Source organism: Varroa jacobsoni, unplaced genomic scaffold (genome assembly GCF_002532875.2).
Source record: "Varroa jacobsoni isolate VJ856 unplaced genomic scaffold, vjacob_1.0 contig04480, whole genome shotgun sequence".
Lineage (NCBI taxonomy): Eukaryota > Metazoa > Arthropoda > Arachnida > Mesostigmata > Varroidae > Varroa > Varroa jacobsoni.
Window position 1 is genome coordinate 238 of NW_019215262.1, and position 11,147 is coordinate 11,384.

General features: G+C 43.2%; 1 protein-coding gene across 1 annotated transcript; it reads right to left on the reverse strand.

Moving 5' to 3' along the window:
• Nucleotides 1–1,546: 1,546 nt before the first annotated feature.
• LOC111273053 (uncharacterized) lies at nt 1,547–10,937 on the reverse strand. The gene is made up of 4 exons (XM_022854746.2): nt 8,723–10,937; nt 4,606–5,111; nt 2,774–2,997; nt 1,547–2,483 (listed from the first exon to the last, which is right to left on the reverse strand). The coding sequence occupies exons 1-4, from the start codon at nt 8,818–8,820 to the stop codon at nt 2,082–2,084; spliced, it is 1,230 nt and encodes a 409-aa protein (XP_022710481.1). The 5' UTR covers nt 8,821–10,937; the 3' UTR covers nt 1,547–2,081.
• Nucleotides 10,938–11,147: the final 210 nt, after the last annotated feature.

Here is an 11,147-nt window from a genome sequence, read left to right on the forward strand (position 1 = left end):
GCTACTTTGTTATGACATGATGCATAAAAATTGACTGCATCGCCTAAATTCTGGTGTTTAGTAGCTAAAAAACAGTAAAAAGTTTGTTGAAAATCAATGTTAAAAAAGATCATTGTCATGCACAATTCGTCGCAATAAATAGTTCGACGGTCGAGGTACATTTCCTGCGGAGTAGAAGTTTGGAGCCAGTTAAAATGTGTATTGTTGTAGGACTTAGCTACATACATGAATATGAAATATCAAGTTAATTTTTGATCATCCGCTGACCAAGTCCCAAATCAAAACGATAAAGTCGTAGTTCTCAACAAAACAAACGATCAATTCGATTGCAAAAAGAGAGATGTTTTTTTTGTTATTCTTAGACGTAGTACGGTTTAGCTTAGCATAAGCGTTTCTTGCCTCCTAGCGTCAAAGCCTTCCTATTGTTCTAACCGGAATTGCTCCGTGTAATGTGTATTACGCAGCTAAACAGTGCATTACAGTAAACGTCATTCGAGAGTGTTAGTATTGTTTTTCACGTCGAACTGGGTTTGTTCATTACCACACAGGGGTCACAGAACCTGGCGCTTTCTTTAAGCAATGGACAGTTGTGAATTTTATGCCATGTAGTTTCGAGAAATAGCCACGTCAGCCGTCGTATACGTATTGAGGTAACAACTCTTATCGAGAGCTTACTTGCAAGAGACTTCCATATTTCCAGTGGAGGTTGCGAGAGCATTCGCTCTGTCAAACGATATCACTTCGAACTTGCGAGGCTGGCTTGTTAATGGCCTGCGCCTCCTTTTGTAAATAGTCATGCGTTGTTTGAACCTGGTCCGAACTGATTAGATCTGATGCACCTCAGTGCACCATTGATCAAACCAAGCCTTATGTCATTAAAGAATAAGCGTCAAGACGCAATGAAGTAACAACTCGTTAACCATTTCTACTGTAGTAATCATGGTAGTAATAAGTCATTCATATATATTGATAGCAATAAATAACAAGTATGATGTTGTAGAAGATTACTTTTAGTCCGTTATTTATCATAGGCGCATTTACTCCATATTTAGCGACTTTTTAACGTCGCGTCTCTCACCTATCCTCTGTGATTTTTCACTTCGCCAAAATTGTTGTCATCTTTTTTCGAGATCATTAATTAAGTGTGTTATATATATGTATATAGCTACACCCCATGCTCTATAGACAAAACTCTGGTGGAGAAAAAACAAAACGCGCTTAAATCCAATCTCCAAAACAGAGAAGCCGCCAATTGTTGGTCAATTTCCTTGATTTGTCTTTCCTTTACGATGAGGTAACGTAGCGTCTTCAAAGTGCTATAAATATCTTGCAGCAACCTTCGCTTATATCAAGAAAATTAGCAACTAGAGAGCTTCATAGCATCTGCGGTCAACATTGTATTTTTAGAGGATCAACAAAACGTCCGTTGGAAAGTGCGCCAAAAGAGATTTCAATAACTGTACGACTAATAAATAAAAAGCTCTTAATTATAGGTGAACTCTCTTAATTGAAACCTGAGAAACAGGGAGAAATAAAAGACACACAGTTATTTTTTAGATTTCTTCTACTGCGATTATGATCGCCGAGAAACGTTCAATCTCACTAAGGATTTTATTATTATTGTTTTAAGTTGCATTAATGCGCAACTCACTGGCTAATAAAAATCCGCATGTTCTTCGGTTTGTTCTCCAGGTAACAGACGAAATCGTTATGCTTTCCAGTAATGCTGTATCCGCTTCATTCCAGTAAATAAAGACGTGTAAAATATAATAAATAAACGGCGCATTCAATTCTTGTCGTCATCATCTACCCTTGTTGTTGATATTGTTGTTGTTGCCGTTGTTCTCGTTGTCAAGTTCTTTATGTCATTAAGTTTTAACATTTTATGGACGCGCATCAATCGGTCTGTCAGTTTGTTTGTCTGTCTCTGCATGCTTGTTTGAGATATCGTGTTTTACTGCGCCATGTTTACATGTGTCAATGCGTCATAGTAATTCAGGTGAGTAAGTTCACTGAGTTATTTTCTGCTTTCGATTCGCTTCCTTTCTTTGTTTCGCTTTTCGTTTTCATTTGAATAACTATCAGTGTTGCTGCGTCGTGCCGCTGCTCCTAGGGGACGCCTTAGCTACTGCCGGTTCCAGATCCTCCGTTGTAGTTCCATTGCACGCCGGCGTTGCATCAGCAAGACAGACTAACAACTGGTGACTGCAGGGCGATTGCTGCAAGTGGTGGCCACTATTCGAAGTCGCGTCGGCTGTTTCCATTGCTTCGTCCATTATCTCGTCATCTCCCTGGCCATTTTCGTGCCCCCGCTTGTAGCTGGCACTTTCGGCTGCTGTTGCTGTACCAGACGACGCTTCTTCTACGGATACCGCACAATCGCCGCTGCCAGCATCTTGACTGTTTCTAGATTCATCACAGCTGGAGACGGACACCATTCTGAGTGTATCCTCATCAATATCACCTTCGCCTGTTTCCTCCTCCTGGGAACAATGGGAAGCGAGGGAATGGAAAAGAAAGGGACAGGAAAATATAAAAAGGGAAATAAATCTTACTATCTAACTGCATCATGCTAAATCCATTTTTTGGCGCTTTCAGACATATTCTAGCCAGGAGGCACCTACATCTAAGGTTAATAGCTTCGAATGTGACGCAAGATGAACCTAAATTAACGTTTCTGTTGGCTTCTCCGCCACCGTCATCAACGCTACCGCTGCTACCAGCGATAACGCCGTTGCTATAGTTGCTGTTGCCCTTGTTAGCGGTTTCATACCTCGTCATCATCCTCGACCCCATTTCCGTCCTCATCGACCTCATCGGCATCTTTGTTATCCTGATGATCGTCACTTTTGCCACCCTGCGCCTTACGCTCCTCGTATTTGCGTTTACGCTCCATAAACTCCAGCTTCCACTTGGCGACTTGGCCGCGTTTCTCTTCCAAGGTCTCCCGGTGGATGTCAGATGCTTTATGCCGCTTCAAGTTAATAATCAGGACGCCTGCATATGGCAATGAAGCATTCATAATGCAATAATTATAATACATATTGCATTATAACTAGATCCTTTGCATTTGAGTTGTCAAAATTTAATTATAACACAATTAAAACGCTTTCTTAGCTTTAAACAGCAGCTACACGAACACGGCATGGTGCTGTGTCAACAAAATAAGTCTTTCCTTGGGAAAAACGGATTTTTTCGACAAATTTGCCTAATAAAGTTTACGTTATTACCAACACTTAGAACAACAATTTCAAAGGTTCCCGAATTTTTATTTTTATCTATCTGTATATAAAAAAATATATAAGGTAAACTTACAGATTATTGAAACTTGTGTGCACCCAATAATAATAGCTCATCTCTTAGTATATCGACTGAAAAGTAACTTCGATTTAGCATCCTTAACAGATTATTATTTCATAATCTTCTTCAAATGCTTATCATAACAGTAATTATTTATGTAATTTCAGTTACCATACCAGTTGTGGGTGCAAGCAGAATTACCTCTTTGTATTGTCTCATTTACTAAAGGAGATACAACTTTTTGCCGAATGTATAAACAATGTCTCTTGCTTGGCCAGTTTTGACCTTCTGCAGGGTTTACTTCTTGTAACATTATTTCATGAAATGTATGAAAATTTTCCTTGCAGCACTATGAGATATGTTGCTTGTAAAAAAAAACAAGTGTGGAAACCCGCCATATATGGTGTTATGTTAAGACTCAGTTCGAAGCTACTTTGATTCTATTAAGAAGCTCTGCCGTATTGGACCCGCCCAGAAACTTCAATGTACATGCACGACCAGCATGTTATGAATCTCAAAAAACTACTTAAAAATTGAGTCAAATAATACTGGGAGAGAATTCGATGAAACGTTCAGAGGTATAATACTATCATTGGCCTGCTAATTATAGTATTATACCTCTAAGCTACTACGCCAAATCAAAACGAGCTGACGTGCATGTCACGTTTATTGAGGAGCCGCACTGATCTGATACGGCGTGTAAAATTCGATGAGTTTCACTAATATCTCATTAATGTGCCCTGATCCTCTTATTCGTCTAGAAGTCCAAATCAAAAGTATGTCGCAATTCTAATACAACTTCGGAACTGTTCATACGGATGGGGACATACAAATTGAAGCGATGCTTGAAATAAAATCACTTGTTTTGTGGACGGAATAATTGTTGTAATTGTTGCACGTTATACGGTGATCTCACTGAATGGATTTACATGTGGACCTATGAAAGACTATATATCGGGTCTCTTTAAACACTTATATGTCCAATACTGTCCTATAATTTATTCGAACGACAATGCAAATCCAAAATTTTTCTATGTTGAAAAAAGCTTTTAGTAGTAGCTCAGTAGCATTAATAGTAAGGACTAGTAACTGTCACGAGTCTACCTATATGGAAATAAAACGCGTATTCCTGGCTTGAAACAACTGAGTTCAACAGGATAACATATTCAAGGCGTGTCGCAGTAAGTTGTCTGATTAAAAAGGTGACCGCAACATCTTCAGCTGAACTTTTATTCTTTTTGGCATAAATGCTATAGTATTATACGAAGACTTTTTAAGCTACTGAGAACGAGAACGTAAACGTACCGCAATCTGGGCAATATTGGTTATCTGGAGGCACCTCAAACTTCGTAACGAGATCATCGGGTGTAAGCCAAATCGGCGTATCCTGTGTATCAATATAGTCGCCAAACCGAGGAAAGATCCACGACGACCGATTGCTGTTTCCCCATTTCGACTGTGAAATCACGAATGGCGGCTTAAGCCGGCTTCGTGATGCCGTGAACTGCACCGCTGAGGTGCGTTTACCTGAAGGTCGCCGGCCACCACCAGTCTTCTTTGCGTTTGGAGCACCACTCTTGAGGTTGCTAGCAGCGCCCTTAGATGCACCCCCCGATGTTGCCTTCGGTCGAACGCCTCCACTATGTCGACGGTCGGCTCCCAGTCGACCCGGTGGTGCACCATAAGGCTCGTATCGGCCCGGTCCGGGATAACTCGTCGGACCCGTCGCATAGCAGCTGCTGTAATACTCTCCGTAGAACCCCCCACCAGGGTGACGTCCATCAAATCCTCGGTCGAAACGGTCATAGATTCTACAAAAAGAAAGACATTCATTCGTTTATTCACAAAAACGTGAGCATTTGAACAATCGCATTATTAAGTCTATCTTAACTCTATTATCAGCATTTTTTTTTTAAATATTAATTTACTGCTGAAAAACTGGTATGATCAACAAAGGCTGTTAGGGTTCGTGAAAATATCCACACTACACTAGTAAAGTTTTGCCGCAGTCATACCGAAATGTGTGAGAATAATGGCTATTGTAAAAAGCAATTGTCTAACAACATTAGCTTTTCAAGAAGTCCCAAAGACTCATTAGACGACCCTAGCGTGATTTGAGCACCAGTCATGAGAAAATAACATAACGCTGCAAATGAATCAGACCACATGCATTTATGGACCTTTTTTTAGTACGGCCTTCCAGAGATCTTGCTTAGTTTAGAAAAATAGTAATTTTCTGACATGTTCCGAAAATAATAAAAACACGACAAGTTCAATGAGTAAGAAAAGGCTCAAAGAGAGCGAATAGGATACGAAAAAACTTACAGAGACACTTCATATTGTACTGTCTATAAAAGGACCAACGTTCACTAAGGGGAAGGATGAATAAAGCTGCTATGAGGCGTTGTTTATGGTTTAAAGAATAGCACTTGGAAGAACATATAAAAAATGAACAACGTAATCACTCTGTCTCAACGCTCTGTTTCAATAAGTATCAAGAGGACGCGATAATTCTGAGAGGCGACACCGGCCGGTATTGAGCATTCCAAGTATAATATCGTATGAAACATAAAAACAAAATTGCAATTAAAATTAAAAAAATGAAAAACAAACGAGCTTGTTCGTATAGAGCAACCCTACAGTGGAAAGTGAAAGAAAGCAACAAAGAATTACAATGCAAACACTGAAAATTTTTGTGGAACGATACTTAAATCTCAATGACTTAGGGGCAAGCTTTGTAGTGGATTTTGGTGGTATATTTAATATATATTTCAGCGTAATAAAAAAACTATAATTGTCTTGTCTGAACTTACTCAATTAGACTTTCCCTATATATCTCAAAAAGAAAGCATCAGCTTAACGATCAAGGTATTAGCACCGTAATTGTGTATACGTTTTTGTTATTGTTTATTTTATTATTATATACATTTCAATGCTTCAAGTTCGAGGTGACTAACTGAGCTAGAAAAGAAACTTAGTCACTAGAGAAGACTAGATAGAGTGTTTTTCCATGTGTATTTTTTTTTTTTATTAGTCCAAGGTATTATGAGCGCATGTACGTTTATTATCTCAGTTCCTGTATATGTTTGGCAGAATATAATTGGCCATACTTCATATTCCCAAGTTGCATGGCGCGTCCTGATCGCTTTGGTGCGTGCATATTAAAAAGTGGCCCAACCACTGCTCTCTTCTTAGCGGTTAGGGGTTCGTATTGGTTGGCGTCGCGATGAAGCGACTACTGCTCCAGCTCCCTCTTCCCCTTTGCCTGTCATTCGAAGTGCCTACCCGCGCCATTGCCAACAACAGCACCGGCGGTTCACCGCTATTCTTTGCTCACTTATATCGTCCCCCCTTCCGCCGCCACGCGGTAAAACTGTGGGTTTTTTGTGAAATAGCCTCACCTCTTTCCCCAACCAGCTAATGGTCGACTTACCGATTGTATTCGAAGCACGTTTATCTTTATCATTTTAGAGCAAAAGAGAAAGAGAGATTGCAAGAGTGAGGGAATGAGATCGTTCAGGTACGTTCACTAGAAATCGCCGCGTATTGAAATGACAAAGCCCCCCTTTTGGTGCGACCAGCTTAGCCAGCTACCTAGTCAACCTGCTTTGCCGTTTACATGGAATTTGTGGAGAGTGAATATCCTCGCAAGGTCAGATGAACTAACTCCCCTATGTAACGGCTATACGTTTTTTGCCTCTACCATACGACTGTTACATTCTGGGTACCAGGTAGGGTCAGCTCATATTGTTTGTATCTCTATTTTGCCTTCCGTCCTCCGACATCAAGCGCCAATTCTCCCGAAGTATGTGCACGGTTATGCAGCAAACCCATCTCGGTTAGTCTTGCTTGTTGTCTTCTAACAATTTTTCTCGAAGTCTTTGTCGTACTCCGCTGTTGAATAATTGAATTCTGCTACACGCTAAGAGAGGATGAGCACGATCCGATTAGACAACTTGGCCAGGACCTAGCGATACTATTATTGAGCCAAGCGATAACGTGTTTGAGTGCATCTAGCTAGGCATATATATACATTGTTGTATTCATACAAGACTGGGAACCACCACGAGAGGCAACCATGAAGCTGTGCTAAACGAAGCGAACCAGCTTCTGCTTCTCTTTATCCTTGTCATCGTTTTGTTGTTGTCCAACCTTTTCTTCCATTTATCTACTCGTCCGGTCGAGTCGAGCCAATGCAGGCTCAAAGCCGGTCCAGTAGCATCATTGACTATGCCTTGTAGCCGTCCCTAATGCTTGCTGCCGTTAGTAGCGGCAGCAGAAGAAATCGCCGTTGTTGCAAACAGCGACTGCGGGGCTCGTTATCCTTCGGGGCTGCTTCACTCAGCCTCCTTGCCGCTTCCCGCTGCTGTTGCTGCCATGGCCGTAGCCATCAAAGCTGCAACCTTTGGCTTCAATTTGTTGCTGCCACTGCTGTGACGGATTGACAAGTCGCCCATTCGGTCAGTGCTTCTGTGACAGCGCCATCAGCTGATCCCGTCGCCAGCTCTCAGCTGCCTTAACTTACCTGCTACCAGGATGCTAACTATACAAAAGTGGGCCTCGCAACTAGAGCTTGTCTGTCTACCTTTTGGCGTTGCTTCGATCGTAGGAGCTCACACAGTTATCGTGAGTACTCTGTTTAATGCATTAGTCGCGCACAGTCTTCTCCAAAGGGTGGAGCACAAGGAACATAGCATTATTATGCTAAAGTTTTCTGTGTGGTTAGAGGGTCTTGCCCAGCAATAACAGCTTGAACGGTTAATTAAGTTTATCTATACGCACACGCACACAGAAAGTCACATCGAAGCGATGACGAACACGCATCGTTAAATGGTTCGCGTACTAATGCAAGCTTACAGCACATTCGCCGCTGTCCACAGAGCGCAATTTTTCAGTAAACCATGACTGCAAAAAAAACTGCGCTTTCAGGAATAAGCCCTGTGAAGGATCGCCAAAAAGCTGAACTGTTTAAGCCATTCGAAATTAAGCCTTCCTTATTATTTTTAACGACGTACAGGGTACAACTGCGAAGAAATTTACCAATGTCGGACTGACATTAAGCGACATCTTTAGAGTGATGGATATAGGCCTAGGAAAGGCCCGCTATAAATGATGACGCCGGCACTTCCAGATTGAACAAGATCATTTACGATTCGTACGAACAGACTGTTAGTAGATACACCAGAACGTATGTAGCTACGCTAATATGATGATCATTAAAATTATACTCTAATCGGTAAATGTAGAGTGCTGTAAATAGATCTGTTAAATCAATATACGTTTCTATACAATGTAAAAAGTCCTATTTACGACAGCAGGAGCGGATAGTATCTTAGTCGTTTAGCATTTACGCATATATACTCGTCTGTTTAAAATCTATATGATATTATATATCATGTAATATAACCTTCCAGTTACTTACCCCGCGTAAGGTGCCGGCGTGTGTCCTTGCTGGTGGTGGTGGTGGAAATGGCCTCCATTGGCCGTATGAGGTCCCCCGTAGCCCCCGAAGCGGGACATGGCCGGCCCCTCACTGGCTTACAATACCGTAGAGCCGTCGCCTACCTTTATAAAACGGAATGAAAGGTTTCTGGATACGAACTCGAGAAAAGGAAGCGAAAACACCGAAGCAGTGCGTCGAAAAGAGACGCACACACAGTCCAGCTGGCCACGATCCGACTACAGACACTCGTCGTAAAAACACTGCGCAGACTCACAGAGACAAGCACAGTCCGAGGCGAAAAGGGGATCAATATCTCTTTTCTTCTTTTTCTTCTAAATTTTGCACAGAACACACGTGAGGACGAGCAGAAAAGTCGAGAGGCTGAATCTGGCTAGTATAAGAGGCTCCGCTAGTAGTAGACTCGTCGAAATTGTTAAGCGTGTCAAGAAGTCGAAGTGAAGCGACCGGCGGCGGTAAACCGCCGTTGAGTGGAGGTAAAAATCTGGGCTTTCTTCGGGCCGCAGAACAGAATGCTGCAGGCAAAAGGATAGTGTTCCGTCTACTCTAGAACCTTTCACCGAGTCCTGGCCGAGTCTTTCTTCGGGCCGCAGCAGAAAAGAATGCTGTTGGCAAAAGGATAGTGTTCCGTCTACTCTAGGGCCTTTCGCCGAGTCATGGCCGGACGAACCGGGCAATTAATAATAGCAATAGTAGGAACAGATAATGGTAGCTGGAGCGGACGAGGCGCTTACTCTGAGACAAGAGACGTCCACTGTTCAGCTGTTAGGGACGAGGATAAAAATTTTGCGGCAGCTGTTGATATCGTCGTGCCGTGCTTCTCTTCTTTGTCTTCGTCGTTTTTTCTTATCTAGCCGACGCTCATGAGCACCCGACGGGCAGTTGCAAACGCTGTAATCGTTAGCTTCACAATAGATACACGTTTGCAGCTGGAGCTAAGTCAATACTCGCACAGCGATGAAGGCGAACCCTGCGCACCGTTTACGGCACAGCCAGTACGATTACGGCAAACCATTACGGAGACAGACGGACGGACTGGCAGGCGAACGCTAAAGCACAGACGGTACAAACTATCACACAGTAGACGAGCGAAGCACGAGAACCCCTCAACGATCACTACACCATCAGCACCACAGCCAAGAATGGACAGACAGGTAGATCGTGGACAGATGGAAGCAGAGGGTCACCGGCACCTTTGCTTGCTCGAGACAGCTGCTGCTGTTCAGAGGTCTCCTGCCTATTTCTGTGGCTACGTGGAAATTGCTCTTTGCGTCTATTTCTTTTGCTGATGATTTTTTCGATCGTTGCTAGTCGAATCGTTACTCATCAAAGCATCGAAAGCCGGCGCTGATCGCAGGACATTTTCTTGGATTTTCTAGTTAGGCTGCCTAAATATTGGTCATAGTATTAAAATGGAAACATAATATTTCTCTGTGGGTTGTCTTTCTTTTTCATTATGATCCGCCTGTCGGCGTCCCACTGTGTTCGCTGCCTACTCCCACTGCGGTACGGCAGACCAACGTTTGTACCTCGACGATGGAGCGGAGAACCTGACTACGACGAGGCAGGCAGCGATGATCCGGCGACCTAGAAGTCTCCACTCTCTAGAACCAGTGGCTGCTGTTGCTTGCCGGATCAGTTGTAGCCGCGGAAATAGTGCCAACAGCAGTCAACTCACTGGTAATGGTGAGGATAGGGGTGCTCGTGTTAGTGGTATCGTAGAAATTAACAAACAGATGACTTGGGGGCACGGAACACCAACACCGGCTTACCACGGCTGTTGCAGTAGAACGGCGAATAACAACAGCAGAAACAGTAACAAAACTTGAGCGAAATGCTGTTTTGTTGTTGCTCTGCCACTATTCGCACAATCAAAGATAGGCTCCCAGGCCAGCAGTCTGGTAAGGAACGCAAACGACCAAACAACTGCTAGCCTCACTACATTTAGCGAACGGCCCTTGCGACCAACGAAGCACCTTCAAGACTTCAAGAACAAACTGCTGCTGACTTTGCTTCGTCTAGTGTCACGCAACTGGCGGCTAGTTACTTATCTACCTGCTTGCTTGCCAATGTGCTCACTTGTCTCAGCAATGGCAACAGTGTGGCCAAAGCTCAATAGCAGAACCCGTGCCACCTGCTCCGCTCCGTGTCTGTCTGCTTGGCTATCATGCAGCCTGCGAACCAGCCGTCAAGGTAACCGCGGCGATTGTGTGCGAGTGTCTAGCGCCCTTTCTCAGTTAGCGTCGAGTGGTAGCGCTCTCCCCGAGGCCGCTTACCGCCAACTGCTCATGCACCACACAGCGGCTAACACAGAAAGATACAGAGACCCATAGCCATATACACAGGACCCATGTACCCCTTGACACAACGAACCTCCCATAGCTGC